Consider the following 19,562-nt stretch of genomic DNA (forward strand, 5'->3'; position numbering starts at 1 on the left):
TTTTTTTTTAAGGAGGGAGTGTCTGATTGCCTGTCAGTTTAGCGTCACTGGGGAGGCATTGGCTTTATATACAGAGAAGAAGTGAGAGAACTCCTGATGTGGTATCATTTTGATATTTACATTAGAGATCTCAGGTATTTTGCAATATTACTTGAAGCATTTTATTTGCACTACAGTTTTTAGGTATTTAAGTATTGTAATTGCAGTGATTAATCACTGTTGTGTTTTGTGCAATTTTTCCGTATGTTCACACACATTTATTGTTCTTGTTTTGAGGAGAATAAAATGTTATTTCATAAGAAAATGTTTTATTTTCTTCTTCATTTTTAGGCTACAGACTAGTCCACATAATGTACCGTGATGTTTTTGGTCCAATTCCAGCAATAACCTAATGTCACCTCTCATGTCATGTATTTAGCCCACACATTTGAACTAACTATTCTTTTTTACAGTAAGATAATATTTACTGCCGCGTTAATTAAACACCTTTAAAATGTAATGTCAATCATCACATGTAGCCTATTTAGTCATTAAAACATTGGTGTTTCAAAATAATGCAAAAAATATAAAAGAGCCAGTCTTTTGAACGGCTCTTTTTAGAGAACGGCTCCTGATTGAACGGCTCCCTTCAAAGAGCCAAAAGTCCCATCACTATTAACCAGACATATGCCAGACTTAGCCATATATTGCTGGTGCCTCCATATCTATTATGGATAACCTTATCATACCACAGTTAAGTCTAAAGGTTTTCATAATGCCAAAAGACAGCCAAAAAGCCAAATGTATGCCATAATACTGCCAAAATATTTGCTATCTGGGGCGGGCCAGATTGGAACTTTTGGCGAGCCCCTTTTGGCCCGCGGGCCTTATGTTGGACAAACCTGCTCTATATTTTACTTTCAAAGTTTCTAGTGGTGCTTAATTTGTTTCTACATCCTTCCACCTCCATCACTTAATGTAAAAATACTAACATTTCCTCTCATTAGACTAGTTGAGGGCGTATATTCTTGCTGTGTGATAGTTAGTTCCTATGCAGTCAGTCAGTCACACCTTTCCTCTTCTCCTCCTCCTCCTCCCTCTCCTCCTCCTCCTCCTCTGCCTCCTCCTCCTCCGGACAATGAGAGGCTCCACTCCCTCATTGGCTCCGCACCACACAGACAGACCTGTTTCCCAGCTAGCTCCGCAGTCTATACTCACTTTTTTTGTTGTTTTGTCTGCGAACTGAACACCACACCGTCCTCCGGAGACTCTACCCCCCCTCCATACACCCAGCGCGCCTTCTCCGGTTGTGCGTCCGACTTCAGCGCGACTCTCCCGGTCACTTGTCCTCCGCCTGCCGCTGCCGCCGGTGGATGTAAGTAAAGCAGACTTCTGACATTTTAACAAGCCTCTTTCCTAACACGTGTGGGTCCTGCTTTGTCACATTCAGCACATTCAGCTGTAAAGATAATAAAACATTATTTGTTTGTTTTTAAACATTTTGTTCCTTATTTATGGCTTTGGATTAACTGTTGAGATTTTTTTTTTTTAATTTTGGTAAAAACACAACAGTCACTATGAATTAAAACTTACACCTGCTTTAGTATAAATAATAGTCTGAAGCAGGAGCTGAAAGGTGTATGGTGTCCTTTGGCTCTTTGTGTCTTACCGCTGATAACATGGAGTCACATTATAATTCATGGTTTTTACTGTCACATCACTGTTCCCTCGTTTTCACACACATACACATACACACACACACACACGCACACACACACACACACACACACAGTGAAGTGGGCTCATACTGTATTGTAAGGCCTCTCCACTTCCAGCTAACAGTTTCAACCCTGATCAAATCCCCTTTCAGAGGATTAGGAGGTTAGTGTGTGCCCAGCCTGCTTCATTTTTCCCTGTGGGTATTGACACATTTTCTTCTTTTTTCCCCAGAAGCTTGAAAGGTGACTGGTGTGAACGGTGTTGGAATGCAACAGGATTATCATCTGACCTTCGAGGCACAAGAACCAGACCACTAGATCACACATTTTCTGATCTGCGCTGCACTACAATGCTTTTGCGATTAAAATGTCTACGTTGAAGCACGTCATTCTACAGGATAAAGACCAGGATGTTGAAAAGAAGCTGGACTGGAGTTACATTGAACTGGTTGAAAATGAAGTCGTCGCTACAGGTGTGTCGAATGCACAGACCCAAACTGACTATGGGCCTTTTGAGGACAAAGAGAGTCAGACAAGTAACCCTGTTATAATGCACATAGACCTAACACGGACACACTCCAAGCTCAGACACTCGTCCCTGGTGGACGGTGACTGCTTGGTTGCACCTTACTTCCAGTTTGACCGACAGGCTCCAGGCCGGATCTCTACATCTCCCACCTTGAGGAGGATGAGGAGCACTCGGCGCCCTCAGACGGATTCCCGGGACCCTGTGATGGGGAGCACACAGGAGGAGCCCACCTCTGCGAGCATGTCATCTCCCATAAGCCCCCTTTCACCGGTCCACAGAGTCAAGTCTCCTCTGGCAGTAAGCCCCCTCTCTGATGGAGAGATCTGTCACGATCAACTGTCCATTTCATCCTGTGGTCGACAGAGAACCAGATCACATAGATCAAAGACTTTTGACAACGGTATCATTTCCATGAGACAAGAATGTCAGAGTGCTCATCCCAATCTTGGATATCCTGATAGTGAGGTACAGGTGAACTTTTACTTGTATTTCAGGTGAAGCACATGCTAACAAATCAGTGGTTTACCCAATAAGTTTGCAAGTTAGAGGATGACCACTACTGGGTTTGTAAAAGTCGATAAGGCGATTAATCAGGCAATACTCAACCCTCCACCTTCAAAAAACTGTTGGAGCTGTCCTTGACTGTATTAGGCACTAGCAGCGGTGGAGAATCCCAGCTCCATAGAGTAAAAGTCCTGCCATGTGTTGGTCTTACCTGTTCACATAACACAGGTGATTCCACTAATTATCCCTAATTATCTACCTGGATGAGGAGTTGTGCTCATCAAAATGGGCTGGTTCAGTGAATGGTTGGAACAAATACATCGCAGGACTTTTACTTTATGGAGCTAGTATTCTCCACTTCTGCAAACTAGACAACTGTTCATTTAACAGTGAACGTCTAAGTGAAATTAATTAAATATCCAAATAACTTTATAAATCTGGATCACCAATACATCAAACTAATCATTGAAATTTAAAGATAGTTAGGCTTTTTATCTCTTGAGCTGATACCTTCCCTCATATTCATTCATTCTGTTTGAGAGACCTGATATTTGCTGTCAGAGTCCAGTTCTGTTGATACTGACAATTAATAAAACATCCTATCTGCGCTGATTAATTATCCAAACTGATTAATCCGGTTACCTCAAACACAAACCTCTTCCCACCCATCATGTGCTGCAGCGTGGTGTGGATTTTTATCCAAAGCCTATAAATTAAATGGTTACACATTCCTTCCTTGCGGAAACCTTCTCTCCCTCATTCTGCCTTGCCTCCTGCGGTGGTCACTCACAATGCGAGCTTTTGACAACAAATGAATCAGCAGTTACATGCACTGACAGCTCCGACCAAACCCACTGCCTCCAGAGCCCTGGGAAGTGCTCTCCTTGGGCCCCTATTCACCGCAGTCAGCAGTCACCCAATAATAGAGGGGTCAGTGAGCGATGGAAAAAGATAATGGGGAGATCTATTCATCAGCTCATGGTATTCAACCGAGCACATTCTCAATAGAGTCCCGACATTCTCCTCAGATATCAGAGGCTTTTGAGTCCAAGCGACCACTTAAAACACTGATTCAAATTTCAGTGTCTTTGAAAGTGATATAGTGGTGTCGTTAGCCATAGGAGGTCCTTGCACCCTCTATTTTATAGTGAGTATACAGTAAGACGCTGCTAATATGGCCTGTAAATGGTGTAATTACAGCTTGTCTAAGACTTACAGACAGTTAAGCCTAAGAGTGACATGTGGTGTAACACAGTCTCTTTCATTTCAAAGACGGTGTGAAGTAGGCAAATCATTTCATCTCATTTCCTGTTTTGAATGTTTTTTTTTTGTTTGTTTGTTTTTTTTTTAATACAAAGAGTAATGTCCAAGAGTTTAAAAAAAGGTCACAATTTGCATTTTAGTTGACTGATGCAGTTATTTTCCTTCTCATTCTGCAGGTAAAGGAGCCTGTCCATAGCAGGTAGGTGTGCCTTACACTGTTTTGCATATTTCCAATGTGGGGCCACAAACTGAACATATTTAAATATTAGGAAACAGAATTCCAGGTGCATGACAGACACTGCTCACATTTGCACTGACCATATGATTGATTGCTAATTTGTACTGTGAACCGCTGCTGTGCATGTTTTCCAAGTTGTTGTGGAAATGTTTCGTTGACATAAACTACATGAGCTGTAATGTGTCACTTCAGCATCACCGGTGCCTTGCCTTGTGTGCATGCTGGATACTCGTGAGTGTGGATGATTGAACCTTCAGTTTAAGGAGCCCCATTGTGTATTCATTGTGCTGTGTCTTTGTTAATGGAGCATAAGCTTGGTGGGTTAAGTTTTGAGAGTCCCATGGTTATGTATGGGCTAGACAAACCCTCATTAAGGCTGTTTTCTCTTACTGCCACCCACACCCCTCCTAATGGGCTGCAGGGCTCTTCCCCTCACTGGATAATTAGGCAGCTATTGTCCCTGTAATTACACCCTGGCAGTGTGCCGCATACAGTGACCAGGACTTGGGAGCCATTGGTTAGGACAGTTTTGTTTTTGAGCATCATTATTTCTCTTGTTGTTCGGGAACAAAGCACCCATTTTTATAAGTGCTCTCAGTGGCAGAGAGGCTGACACAGGGAAAGCATTCTGAGTGGTCACAAAGCAACAGGATGTCATTGTGAGGATGCTGTGGAATGAAGTAGAAGGATGCACTGACCTGGTTAGGAGAGAAATCATGCCTTGGCTGGCCCATTAGCCTCAGGTGCTACTGCTGTCTATTATATGTTTGACTGTTGATTTGGTACTGCCTATCTGTACTGTATGTACGTTTATCTGTGGTGAGGTTGTATCAGTTTACGAGGCAGAACATGCCAGTAAGAGTGAGAAACAGTCGGTGCATTCATATTCAACAAAAGTGTCCTGGAGGAAAACGTACCAGGTTACTCCTGTTCTCTTGTACAATAACTTATCTAACAAGTGTACAGGTTGGCCTCCCAGCCATGTGGCTTCCATGTGCACTGCCTCATTTTCTTCTTGTGCAACTATACAAGCCTGAAAGGCAGCTACTGTATTCACATAGTATTTACTGTACATGTTGCAAGTACAGATGGGTTTAGAAAAATCAATTCTGACTGAAGTCTTCATTGATCCAATACTGATTAACCCTTTATAGGGCACTCATAGAAATACTCTGAAATCCAAAGTGTCATGTTATTGGAGGCCCTAACAAGACTTTATTACTTTTGTAAAATTCTTCAAAATGTTTTATTGTTATGTAGAAAATCAAGGTCAGTGAAGTTACCATATTTGGTTTCTTGCCCATAAGTGGCAAAAAATGTAAATATCCAAGAAGTAAATATAAAAAATACAAGAAAAGCACATGTAATATGAAAGGGACATGTATTTTAGAACATTAGAACATGACTTTTAGAACATTAGACCAACATAAGTGCTGATCCAGACACCCATCCACATTCTCCCTTTGAACATCATTCCTTACATCAGTACCATTACTTCATGGTACCTAACAAAGCAGGTACACTCACTGTTCATGCAGAGGTGGACCTTACAGACCCTGTAGACCACATTGGACCCGAGATTGTTGACTCACTGTCCTCACTGTAACTGTTGCTGTCACTGTCTTATGTGTGCCGAAATGACCAAAAATAGTCACTTACCCGATAAAAGGTTAATAAAAACTGGAGACTATTCTTTTTATTGTATGTTGGTTTGGTTCAGTTTGGTGGTCAATTGTTGATGTAAATGTTTAATATTTTTAATAATGAGCCAGGGTAGCAGATTCTTTGTGCAACATGCAGTATTTTTTCTCTGAGGATCTCTTTCATATCCAGGCGAGTTGGTGTCATAACTGATTACCCTCAGATTAATATTGAACTAAATTAATAGTGAGCTAAATCAGTAATCAGATTGAATTGGGACCTTCTAAATCAGTATTGAATTAAATTGGGAAATCCGTGTTGATGCCAGGCCTTAGTCAGAGGAAGCAAGGTGTTACTTGCTGAGAGAAATGTCATATTTTGTACCAGCACAGTTCCCCTAGCATGTACTTCTGCTCCAGTTTATGACATTGTTATCATAAACAGTGATATTAACCATTATCTACCAGATAGTCTTCCTTATAACATTTATCAAACATTTTATCTGACTAAAGTGTTTGGATCCTCCCTGATGAAATGAGGATGTTTACAATCCTTCAAAAGGTGTAGGTTCTACAACAGTCATGTTTGGATTTGACTGTTCCTCATGTATTAGCTCCTTTTTGGTTCTCAAGTCCAACATGTTTAGAGATAAAAACAGTATTAATAAGGTGAATCACTGTCAGATCGATCAGTGTCGGCGAGCTGAAAGTGAACCTCACGTCTCATAAAAGATAACCTGTTAGGCACCTTATTTCTGCTGACTACAGTAATAATAGTCTGGTCATCTTTGGTATAATTTTGAAGTTTGCATGTTCGTATTCTGGCTTCCTTTCATCATCCAAAGGTTCATCCTTCAGCAAACCCTCACAAGGATTCAAATAGATGATGAATTACTATTACAAGCAGTTACTATTTTAAAAACTATTTACTCTGCATATTTTTCATCCAACTTATTAACAATTTCAATATGTAAATAATAGTTATTACTTCACTCAGTAAATCCCGGATACAATAAGAGTACAAGTCAAAAACACTTGAGAACAGTGGTTGTTTGAGCTTTGCCCGAGGCTAAAAGGCAGGCCTGTGTTTTTCCAGCCACAGTAATGCTTTGGTTACAAACTATGAAAAGAGACCAAGAGGATTATAACCAACACACACTGACAGACAAATAGGGTGAGCTATTAATCAGGAGCTATCCACACATAAGCCCGACACATTACACTTATCCTTCATAATTTGTGCTGCTTGTATTAATCACTAATTCACTGTTCAATGCAGATGGTATTTCAGTGGTATTTCACTCATGTAAAATGACAAAAGGAATTCTGTTATTTCCTCTGGCACGCAGTATGTCTCTTTTTGTGTCATGTTACATTTACAATAGAGTAATAATGCTTCTCGTGTGAGTGACTCTCAGATGGCCATAGAGGAGGTTTTTAGAGTCACGCAGTGCCTTCAAATGTAAATATGTTTCACAGCCAAATTGTCAGTGTCAGCGAGAGGACCAAGTTTAACATTCACCTGTCTGTTGTGCCTCCAGGCTTCAGGAGAGGAGGCGGAGCTCTGTCGTCGTCAGTTTACCGGGATTGGATGTTTCACCAGGAGACCTTTTTGTGTCCAATGGAGCAGCAAACTTATTGAATGGTTCCAACTTCTCCGGTAAAGTCATTATATAATGAAGCACAGCTGTCAGCAGCAGAAGTGTCTTTAAAATTGTGCCCCTTCGATTACAAATCCACTAAATTGCATCCACAAAGTAAACATATAAGTAATGATAATTACATCAGAAATAGAGCTACTTGGATTTTTCAGCTTGACCAAACAGTGTTTTGTTTGTTTGATTTTAATCCCCTCTGCTGGACATCAAACCAAACAGCCTGGCCTGTGCTTGTCATTAATGAGTTTTTCATGTTTTTGCAGATTCGAAGAAGTCAAAGTGGCCTTTCTCGAGGCGTAGTACGGTGGGTGTGTTGTTTGTTAGCGGTAGTTGTTTGTGGTTGTCGTGCCTGTGATTTGTTTTGATGTGCATTGTTTTAGCAGCGGGCAGTTGGTTTGGACATTGTTCTCTGACCCACTTCTCAAAGCAGATTAATGTGCTTCCTCTTATCCCTTTTGGCCCACGCAGGTTTTATAATTGGTCAACACTTGAAATGCAGAACTCAACCACAGTTCTCCATTTACTTTTTTAACACGCTACATTGTTACGATGACAGTTATTCAAACAAAATCACAATTCACACCTGTGTTCTTCTTTGTCAACGCACAGCAACAATGTCTTTTTTTTTTTTCTCCACAGACTAAAGGGAAGTCCCAGATAGGAACAGCATCAGACATTGAAAAACATCTGTCAACAGCACAGATTCAAGACTGGAGAAACCCTGAGTTTCAGAAATATAAGGTGAGTCGTACCTGCTGTCAGCACGGAAAGCCTTTGAGCATTGTGCCGTTTGATATGTGCTGTACATTATGTTTGTTCTGACTTCACAGTAATCCAAACAAAATCAGAGTTAAACAACTAACAGTCCCAGATTTCTAATCTAAATAAGACTATTTGTTTAGTATGTGACTCAGAAATAACAGGACAGGCATGAGTTGTGAAAGAACCAGACATTCTAGACTGTAACCTGTTAGGTTGTTACCACACATATAAAAACAAACTTTGGCACTGTGTGAGGATGAGGGTGGGGGGGTTACAGTCATAGAAAATGCAGTTATCAAATAAACACACCGATAGAGTTGTGTGATTTTTCCCTGTTAGTTTTTGCTTCCCTCCAGTCGAGTAAATTGTTTGGTTTGTGTACAGGATTACTCTGTGGCAGAGTTCTTGCGGGACCAGTCCTCCCAGGTGAGCACCGCCTCCGACCCCCAGGCATACAAGAGACAAGAGGCCATCTGGGAACTCTTCACCAGCGAGTGTGTTTACTTCCTGGATCAGCTCATGGTTCTCAAAGAGGTGACTCCATCCATACAAAGCCTGATAGCGGACAGACAAATACACATGCAAATCCACACAAATAAATACAGCAAACTGAAACAAAACCCAATACCCACCACCCTATCACTGAATTCCTGCCTGTGAGGTTCATCTAAAAGTCTCCCCAGGTTTTCCATTCTTTGCAGCAGTGGATTAGAAATTTAATGCTAGTGGAACAGATAGTCAGAGTCCATTCTCCGTCTGACTTCCTTGTTTAATTCAGGTGTTTTTGGCTACGCTCACTAACCTGCACATGAGGAACTGCCTGACTGATGTCGACTCCTGGAGACTGTTTGCAAACCTCAACGAGCTTTGCCTGGTGAGACATGATGCAAATAAGTGTCACTAGGCCTTCTAGTTTTAGATTTACAATGTAAATAATTACAAACAACAGAAATCGTCATGAGGTTATAATAATAGTTGTTTAGCAGCGGCAAAGCAAAAGGAAAAGTGCCTCTAATTAGGAGATGACATGTCTTTTCAAGAGTGCTCTGGTAAAGACAAGCTGCAGTAATAATAGTCACAGACAATGTAAGCAGATAATGCTTCACTGTCGGCTACAGAATTAAGTAGAAGAGCATAAAAAAATCATGAAAAATATCCAAAATGACTATACAACAGCCATAAAACAGCATAAGTAATAAATCTAAATAATACAGATGAAATTAGTGTAATTTTAAGTAATACATTTTGGACATTAAGAAGGTTTTCACAAATATTCTTATGTCGGCATGAAAGGATAATGCAATAAGATATTTGTGAATTTTGCATCAATATCTTGTTGTTTATGTATCATCCACAGTAAGGGTTTGTGTGGAACTGGACAACATTCATGAATTTCTGACACCTGACATCAAACTGAAAGTGTTTGACCTGTCAGATTGCCACATGGCTGGTGCTGACACTTGAAACTGGATGTTTTCTCCTGCAGGTGAGCTTTGGTTTCCTGAACAACCTCCTCCGTGTCATCAAGGACACGCTGGCGATAAGTGAGGGTGGCGGGCCCACCCTGCTGGAGCTGCTGAGCAAGGCAAGTATGACTCATCTGTGGACGTACACTGAAACACCAGGAGACAAATATGCACTAAAAGAAACTGTGTGAGGTGTTTACTCAACACGTGTACATGTGATGCCACAATGAGATCATACTGAAGTGTTCTATACTAGTATGCATTTTCACAAGAACATATATGTTGAATATGCACAGTCAGGCCAAAAAAATTCCACACCTAGATTTAACTAAACAAATATTTCTGATTCTTCTACTGGTTAAAATACTGCAGCGATTATGTTTCAGCTGCAACAAGTTCTTTAACAATTTCTTAAACGACCATCAGTTTGATCCAGAGCATAAAGATTGGACTGTGTTTCAACGAAAAAAGGTCATGTGGTCTGATGAGTCCAGATTGACCCTGGTCCAGAGTGATGGACACATCAGGGTGAGAAGAGATGCAGATGAAGTCATTGCCCATCATGCCTAGTGTCTACAGTACAGGCCTGTGGGGGTTGTTCTGTGTGCAGGTAGTGTGGCCGAGTGGTCTAAGGTGCTGGATTTAGGCTCCAGTCTCTTCGGGGTCGTGGGTTCAAATCCCACCACTGCCAAATACTGCATTTTGGGGGCATTTGTGGCCTAAAAGTGATGACCATGGTTGATGTGCCTTTGAGCAAGGCAGTTAACGCTCCATTTGATCCCCTGGTGCCTAACAGGGTCAGTTTTGGTGTGTGGTGCTTGTCTACATGTATAATATACTGACAAATAAAGGTTCTTCTATCTAAAAAAATGACAGAAATAGGGGTTGCCCTGGTGGTCCTCCTGGTTGAGTGTGTCCCACATGACCCTTTATCCCAACACATGCCATAATCAAAGCAAGTCCAACAAAATATTAGAGTGGGACCTTTTTTTTTTAGGCCAATCGTCTATTTATATAGCAGTTCTTCCGTTTGTTTTGAAACGTATTTATATAAATTGCATTGGGAAATGGTAACAGCAGTGTTGTCTTTGTATTGTCAATCTAATCTCACACCACAAAAGTCTGTAGAATAAATTAGAAATATTCATTGTAGAAAAAAAAAAAAAAAAAAAAAAAAAAAAAAAAAATATATATATATATATATATATATATATAATAGTTTTTCTTAGAGACTAAGACTAAAGCTTAAACAAGCAGTAACAAACTAATTGAATTATTAGGTTTAACAAAGTAAAATATACAAATTTAACACAAATTAAAACAAAAATCAGATTTTTTTCATGATGTGTAAGAAAAACAGTTTTGCAAAATATGTGACCATAAATAAACAGTGTTTTGAATAAATAGTTTTAGTCATATCTGACTTTATAGAATCCTTCATATCACATTTTCCAGCTTTTACAAACCAAGGTAAACTAAATAAAATTAATGTAAACTGTGTATACTTATGCATTCATAAAGCTCACTGTAAGTAAGATTAAAAAGAGATTAAAAAGCAACTGAAAAGACTAAATACAAATTAAAAAATAATGAAAATTTTATAAATATATTAATAACTTTTTTCTCAAATAAATGGAATTATGAAAAAAACACCTTATTTCATCTCACATTGATTTTTAATTCACTTATTTCAACTCCAAATTCACAGAAGCAGGTCTGTCACAAGAAAATAAAAGAACTACTCCATCTCATTGTTGGCATATGTGTCAGACAAAGCAGCGCCCGAGGGGATAATTCACCTCACAAGAGCTGCACTACATATCTCTATTATAAATATTGTGTTTGCCTTTTATGACCTGTTTATCTGCACTTTAACGGCTGATGTAACTAAGTGGTCACTGTCTGTCTGTTGGCAGGCTTTCCAAGAGAGTATTTGTCACTGCCTTCAGAAATACTGCCTCAACTACACCACCGCTCTGCTTTATCTGGACAGCCTGAAGCCCAGAGAGGACTTTGGATCTTACGTGAAGGTACAGAGGCAACTCAGCCAGTGTGATTGTGTGTGAAAGCTGTGGCGAGGACGTTGTGTACCTTGACAACACGACAGGGAGTGTAGTGCCAAGTATGAGAGAGGACACACCGCCACATTTCTGCCTCAACAGCAAACAACCCTCAGTGTCACCAAATCCTGCCAAACAGTGGAATGTGACCATTTGTCCCTTGTGTAACCTTCACTGTCGTCCATTCTTATATGTCTGTGGGGTTTTTTATTGTGTTCTGTCCAAAGATATAATTTCTCACATGCTTTCCACCGCCCATCCCCCCCATCCCTTTTTTAAAACAAGCACCACAGCGAGCTCTTTCACCTCCTCTGACCTCCCTGTTTGTCCTCCTGACAGCCCACTCACCCTGTCTTCTCTTTCTCCCACTATTTTTTTTTTTTTTTCAGTGGTGTGAGAGGAATGAGCAGTGCCGGAGGCTGCAGCTCCGTGACCTGCTGGTGGCGCCGTTACAGAGGCTAACTCGATACCCGCTTTTGTTGAGGAACATTGCAAAGAGACTTGAGACGGAGGACGAGATCAGAGGCCTGCAGGCTATAGCAGAGCAAGTGGACACGTCTATTTGTGAGCAGCATGCACCTCTTACTTTACTGTTATTGAAGAAAATTGCATCAAAAGCAGTGATAACCAGCTGAGTGGGTCTTATCAACACTGCACTCTCACTGGTTGAGTAAGTGTGCTGTTGCAGGGCGAGTTTTATGACTTCACACACTTAACGCAGATCTTGTCAGCTGATGACAAGCTGAAAGTTCCTCTGTTTCTTTAAGTGGCAGATGTGTCAGTGAAGCTGATCAACAGTAAAGGGGTTCTTTGACTGTTTGTCAGCAGCTGGTTTACACATAGATTAGGACAAACCAAGTATGTTCAACGAATCTAAGTAGCGTTATCTCTTGTCACGACAAACTGAGAGGCATCTGTTTTTGTTTCATGGAGCAAACGGGCTGCATGCCTTGGACGGCAGCCACCAGGAGCCCTGACCGTTTATTCGTCACAGCGTGTCTCTGCCTGTAGACCTGTTGTGGCGGTTTAGACTGTAACTAGCCAGACAGGCTATGGGAAATGCGCAGCTGCAATGCGGCTCATTGTCATTTTGTTGTATTGAACGAATAACCACCATCACCAAAGCAACCTGCGTGGGGTCATAGAGCTCTTAATTACACTCTCAGTCATGAAGAAGGAGTGGCAGAGCTGTTCACGAGAACGGTGTGACAATATCATTCTGTAACCCAGTTAATTTGTGCAGGTCAGTGTCCTCTGGGTGTGAGGGACATTTACCGTAAAAGCTGTTTCTGCTGGAGTCCGTCATGCCAGCGTCACGCCTATGTTTAGGAGGCAACTATCACCACACAGGGAAACACAGGATGATTAAATAGCCTCATTAGACATGTTATCACAATGTAAATGACTATTTATCTGTCTTTGCAAAAATGATTTGGATGTGAGCCAAGCTGAGATATGACAGCTATGACAAACCAAGGCTAAAACTAGTAGAGGGAAAAAAATCTAGTAACTTAACAGTCTTCAAAAAGGAAAAAGTACATGACATGACCAATCCAACTTTATTTATAAGCACATTCAAAAACAACAGGATTTGCCAAAGGGCCGTTCCTACAGAAAAACACAGAAATAAATAAGAAGATCACACAGTGTGAACTTGGTGACTATTTAATATCCAGTGTCAGACCATAAATGAAACCACAAAAAAAAACAAAAAACGTGTAACTCTCAGTCCTGGTTAAAAACGGAGGAGAGATAAATTTTAAGATGCACTATAAAATCAGGCTTTGGGCTATGACTGGTTCATGGTGTCCAGGAATTAAATAATACAATGTAGTTTCGTAGATCATTTATAAGCACATTCAAAAACAGCAGGATTTGCCAAAGGGCTGTCCATACAGAAGAAAACAGAAATAAATAGGAGGATCACACATTGTGAACTTGGTGAATATTTAATATCCAGTATCAGTCCATAAATGAAATCACAAAAAAAAGACCAAAATGTGTAACTGTCAGCCCTGGTTAAAAACATAGGAGTAGAGATGAGTTTTAAGATGCACTTCAAAATCAGGCAGGGTGGGGGCAACCTTTGGACTGTGACTAGTTCATGGTGTTCAGGAATAAAATGGTACAATATAGTTTCTTAGATCATATTTAATGTTATATATTCTTTCATGTTACCTTTTCAGCTTCTACAAATCAAAGCTTTCCTCTTTATAACCTTAAAAACTAAATTAAAACATTTCCCGAAAAAAAAACAAAAAAACAAAAATAAAGCAAATCATGCACATGTGAAACAAACTGCATGTCAAACTGAAAGATTAAATAAAGATACAAACAGAATGAAAATGAAAACAACTCTGGACCCAAGTGCATGAAACAGATTATTTAGGAGTATTAATTAGTCTCAATGGGGCGTCATGACATTTTTACACTGTCCAACACATTGTGCTACATAGAAATGTGTCGTCTGTGTCTGCAGGTGATTTAGAAGGAAAGGTCAAATGGCTGGACAACTACCAGAAGGTGAAGCAGCTGAGAGATGCGTTGGTGTGGCTGCCTGTATGGGAGAGAGACAAGCGCGCCTTCGTCCCTGAGGTGTGTCTGGTTTATTTATACTCCATAATATATTTAGTGTTATTTATCTGGTGAGAGAGCTACGTCAGTGGAGAAAAACGTGAAAATACACACATGTGCACCAACACTGCTCCAATAAGATAATCTAGTCATGGATCTGAATGTGAAATGAGATATCAGCGCAAACAAAAACCCTAAGAAAAGTATTTCAGAGTATTGAAATTTTTACAATGCAGCCTGTCATTGGTTCGTTTTTGTATCAGATAAGCTTTCATGATAAAAGGTTAAAAAGTTTATCTTGCCTAAACTCGTGATTTGCTCTCAGAATCTGAAACATCTGCTGAAGGCTGTCACACTGGAGAATCTCATTTCTCACAGAAGTCTTTTGCACGAAGGGAAACTGGTGCTCACAGGTGTGTACAGTTGGCACCAGCTCAGCAGATTTTTTACCGCTTCATTTGAGCTCAATCTCACACCATCTTTGTTCAATTCATTACCAGAGAACACAAAGCTGATAGACGTTTATCTGTTCCTGTTTGACGAATTCCTCCTGATCACTAAGATCAAGAGAAACAAGAAGGTAAGTCCCTCTGTCATATGTGTTGTTGGTCCGATCCAAGCACGCGATACACAACTCTTGTTTTTTTGTTTTTTTTTGTCTTTTTTAGCGCTCCATCGGTCCTGAACAGAATCCACTCAGGATGCCACAAAACCTGGAGCTGGATCAGCTGCTGAAGGAGGGATGCACGTTCATAGTTCTAGACCAGCCCGTCTCTCTGGACAGACTCCAGCTCAAGAACATCGATCAGTTAAACGCCTCAAGTAATAATAACAACACTAGCACACTAATCTACATCTTTTGTGTACTCTTAAATTATGAAAATATCTAGGCGAGGCAGATTTATTTGTATAGCACAATTCATACACAGGGCAATTCACAGTGCTTTACAAAAATGGAGAAGAGACAGGTTAAAAACATGCAATTATAATTAAAACATAATCAGTAAAACAAATAATAATCTATTAATAAAAAGTTTAAAAAGTATGCAGACAGAACACTTTCAGTTGTTATATGCACAGTTGAACAGAGCCGTTTTCAGCCTGGACTTAAACATTGTCAGAGTATTTACTATGTACTTAATATACTAACATTTTCAGTCACGTTCTGTATTGCTCGTGTTGTTATTTCTGAAAGCTTTGTTTGTTTGTTTGTTTTGTAGCATCAGGGCTGCCTCATTCTTTCATCATCATGCACCAGAATCGCTACCAGCAGTGTATCGGTGCGTTCATCCTGCAAGCTGCGACAGAGTCTGCCAAGGTACGTCACTTCAGCTTTGAGGTCTGGGAAGATTTAGAAGGCATGCAGTGCAATAAAACAGGAAGAACACGTATTGCATATTGTGTTATACAGATGGGTCCGACCAAGCGAAAGTGAACATTAATGTCAAAAAGTACAGGGGTTGGACAAAATAATGGAAACACCTAACATTGTGGCATCATAGAAGGTGTTTCCATTATTTTGTCCAACCCCTGTACATTTGCACAGATCATTTATCAAGTGGACTCATTTTATCTCTATTTTATGCAACTTTTATCCTTTTTAAAATACCGCTACAACCAATTTTATTGATTGTTCTTTTTACACCGTAGCCATAGCTTGAATTTGACGCTAAAAATTATATCTAAAAATTTTGAAAATTTTTTCAATCTGTTGATTATATAGATGATTGTTAAGTTTCAAGTATTAGATTTTCATTGTTTTGTGAATATTATTGATATTTGTGAGTTTGAACATTTGTGAGTTGCTTAAAAGGCCCTGTCCGTGTGTTAGTATTAAATACATTAAATGAAACATTGTGATTATATCTGGCTTGTTTTTAAAAATAAGTCCACATGTTGGGTGAAGCATACAATGGTAAAGAGTTGTCCACGTGTTACTGTGGCAACTAGGGATGTAAGCAATTAATCGACTATCAATTAATTGTCGATAAGAATTTGCTCGATTAAATTATTAATTGTCGATGACAATGCGGGATGGGGGAGTTATCTCAACTGAAATCTCACTCCATCATGTCAGGTAGTGATGCAAAGCCAGAAATGCCCATTTCTTCTAAACTGCCCCTCTTCAGATCCATTTATTTTATTTTATTTTATTTTATTTTATCTGCCGAATTTATTTAGTTCTACTCCATAAATGTCATTGTCTGTACTGTATCCAGTGGTGCAATAAATCAATCATGAAGGAATATGACATGTTTTTTTCATGAAGTATATAAACAATATTTAGCTTTTATTCTTGTAGACCCTATTGAAAGAGAAATTCAGGTTCTCAGGAAAATCGCTGCTTATCAATTAATCGTTCATCATTCGATAAGGTCAACCAACTAATGATTAATGGATTAATCAATAATTTGTATCCCTAATGGCAGCCTGTCGACGTGTTACCACATTCTCATGTCAATAAAACGGAAACTTTTCAATGTTTTACTCCAAACTTTATTTTCAGCATAGTTGAACATAATATCTAACAGGTTTTTTCCTACTTGATATCAGTTTCTCTCGAGAACCACATGTTTTTAATGTTTGTGTAAAGCTTAAAAAATTGATGTCTTTTTCAAGTCCATTTGTTACCGAGTAATTTGACATTTTTCACCTAAAAATGTTATCTCCCCAAATTTTGTTATACATAATGTTAAAGTGCGTATAAATACCTACTCAAATCCTACTATATAATACACGTTGTGTGTCCGATCGATCGATATTGCAGCACAGGAGGGCATTTGTACAGATTTTCCTCAGCCTTCACAGGCCCGATCACTGCCAAACTCGTCAAATGAATAGAAGCATTACGTGACTATCTACTAGGCACAATTTTATGTCCGTATTCAAATGTTGTGAGGTATGCTGGGTGATTTTAGCCTCTCTCTACTTTGAATTCTTCATCCCTGCCGCCATACTCCATTATCGGAAGTGGTTCTGCTGCCGTTCATGACATTTCTACAGCTAGCAGACGATGCTACAATGTGAAGGCTGCAGTTCACTACCGCTGGATGAATTTAATCGTGCTTGACAGGCCAAACAAATACATGCTCTTCCCTTCATGCCTCACATGTTGGCTCCAATTATTACCTGCACAATGCATGATTAAATGGTAGTTTACAAATGGATAGTGGTGGCAGACAAATTCTGCTTATCATGCTATCGTACAATGGCACCACGGGTACAATGCCACCAGTATGTATAATACATGTATATAAATTACTCTGCTTACATGACAGAGACTGTTGAACACCAAATGTGTCCATGTGTTACCGCTTGATCGGACCCAGATATGTAACTCCTCAATGTACTGTAAATATGTCATTATGCCGTATCAGAATGACTGCTGTCCAAGGAGCATTAACACATTTAACATATTCATAGAGGATGATAAAAAATGAAAATATCAGTAACTCTGCATAGAAGATGGTATTCAGGATACAGATGTTTTTTCCGATATAGAAACTTTAGGGGTGATCTAGAAACATTTTTATTATGAAAAGGTATGTGGTGTTAAAATGTACCTTTACTTTAGCTGTTAGTCGTCAGGATATTTGTCAGCTTTATTTTAAATTGTACTAATATCATACAGTAGAAGTTCTTGTCATTTCTGCTGTTGTATCTGTAAAGTGGACTCTTTAATCTTATAGGGAAAAACAGGAGTTATTAACTGCCATTGCTCTTTCTTACATGAATAAGTAATTTCTTAATCTGCAGTTTACAACAGCGACATTAAAAACCTGGAAAAATCATGGAATTTTAAAATATTTTTCAGGTTTGGAAAAGTTATAGAATTAAGTAAATTTGTCAAAGGGTTTTTGGAAAGATGTCATCTAATTGACGCAAACTTCTCACCTTTTGGCTACAGAATGACAAAAACATGAAATTCAGATCACATACTCATTAAGGTGGGTTTTCAAGTTACATTTCAGTCAAATATATCACATTACTTTTGGAGCAGTAAAGATTAATGTACAAATGACTGTAAAATCTGGTGTTTTTAATATTTTCTTCACTGGCCAATAATGAAATTCACAAAATAAGAGAAAGACATTGAAAAAATGTTAAAATGGAGTTGCCCTAATGGTTTTCCTGAGGGTTTTGAAGGCATGCCTTTTGTTATAATTACTAAACTGAAAATAGTGCACTTTCGCCTAATTTTGGATCTACATTATTACAATTCTTATAATAGTTTATTAGTTTGATATTCATTCTGAGTATTAAATGACAAAGGAAAACAAATAATAATTAACATTAAAATGAATGTCTCTGAAGTTGTGAACTATCATTATAATCATACCTGTTCTTGAAAAGTTATTTGACATTTTGACTTTAAAAATGTGTGTGAACTCTGATTATATTAAACACCGAGTGACGCCCATCTATTGAAATGTCTTCTTAAATACAAACCCTGCTGTTTGTTTTGTAGAGGGTGTGGATGTCAAAGATAGAGGACGCTGTGTCTGCTCTGCTGAAGCTGGACTCTCAGCAGCCGCGACTCAAGAGCACCTCCCTGTGGCTGGAGTCATCTCAGATCTGAGCCCTGGAAAAGCACTAGAAACCATCTGAAAACATCTACTGCCAATGTGCACTTCACTGTCCCCCTGACGTCTTGTAAATGACTGTTCTAGCACTAGATTAATTTTGTAAAGTCACTGTAAGCCTTGAAAGGGCAGCTGCTGCAGTAGTGTACAGTAAATAAATGTCTGATATGTAGGAAGAATGGCTTCGAATGATTTCTGTCCCTTTTCAGACTCATACAACGTACAATTTATTCATAATAATGGTAATTAATTCTCTTTATTTAGTTCAAAACAAATATCTCATTTTATATTGTCAGGGTTCCCAAGCATCCTGGAAAACCTGGAAAATGATTGACCAATTTTCCTGTCATGGAAAATGACAAAAAAGGTCAAATGTCCTAGAAATGGTTGTTATCCTGGAAAATTATTGATCCTCCCCCTGCCTTGTGACCTTGTGCGCCTAAACTGAGATGAAACAAAGGAAATAGTTTTTCAGTGATTTATTGAAAATATGTAAATGTTTTAAGAGGAAGCGTAGGAGAAAAAGGAACAAAGTTGAGTTGGGAGTTGCCCAGTTGAACATTGTAACTCCAGTTTGTCATGTTAATG

The 19,562-nt window shown here is 39.2% G+C and overlaps 1 protein-coding gene and 1 non-coding gene across 2 annotated transcripts; both read left to right on the forward strand.

Moving 5' to 3' along the window:
• Positions 1-1,088: 1,088 nt before the first annotated feature.
• plekhg7 (pleckstrin homology domain containing, family G (with RhoGef domain) member 7) lies at positions 1,089-19,150 on the forward strand. The gene is made up of 17 exons (XM_030136597.1): positions 1,089-1,354; positions 1,930-2,691; positions 4,170-4,192; positions 7,413-7,531; positions 7,793-7,833; positions 8,169-8,270; positions 8,676-8,825; positions 9,070-9,165; positions 9,778-9,876; positions 11,674-11,787; positions 12,207-12,381; positions 14,297-14,412; positions 14,717-14,804; positions 14,892-14,971; positions 15,060-15,213; positions 15,612-15,709; positions 18,860-19,150. The coding sequence occupies exons 2-17, from the start codon at positions 2,065-2,067 to the stop codon at positions 18,968-18,970; spliced, it is 2,193 nt and encodes a 730-aa protein (XP_029992457.1). The 5' UTR covers positions 1,089-1,354; positions 1,930-2,064; the 3' UTR covers positions 18,971-19,150.
• On the forward strand, positions 10,367-10,448 carry trnal-uag (transfer RNA leucine (anticodon UAG)). Its single transcript has one exon. It is a non-coding gene; the product is annotated as a tRNA-Leu (tRNA).
• Positions 19,151-19,562: the final 412 nt, after the last annotated feature.

Source organism: Sphaeramia orbicularis, chromosome 6 (genome assembly GCF_902148855.1).
Source record: "Sphaeramia orbicularis chromosome 6, fSphaOr1.1, whole genome shotgun sequence".
Classification (NCBI taxonomy): domain Eukaryota; kingdom Metazoa; phylum Chordata; class Actinopteri; order Kurtiformes; family Apogonidae; genus Sphaeramia; species Sphaeramia orbicularis.

Excerpts from the sequence above, each read along its gene's own strand:
- plekhg7 (XM_030136597.1), top strand. The coding sequence starts at position 2,065 with ATGTCTACGTTGAAGCACGTCATTCTACAGGATAAAGACCAGGATGTT. Across the intron at positions 11,788-12,206 it reads ACTTTGGATCTTACGTGAAG|TGGTGTGAGAGGAATGAGCA; the intron begins GTACAGAGGCAA and ends TTTTTTTTTCAG. Across the intron at positions 14,972-15,059 it reads AGATCAAGAGAAACAAGAAG|CGCTCCATCGGTCCTGAACA; the intron begins GTAAGTCCCTCT and ends TGTCTTTTTTAG.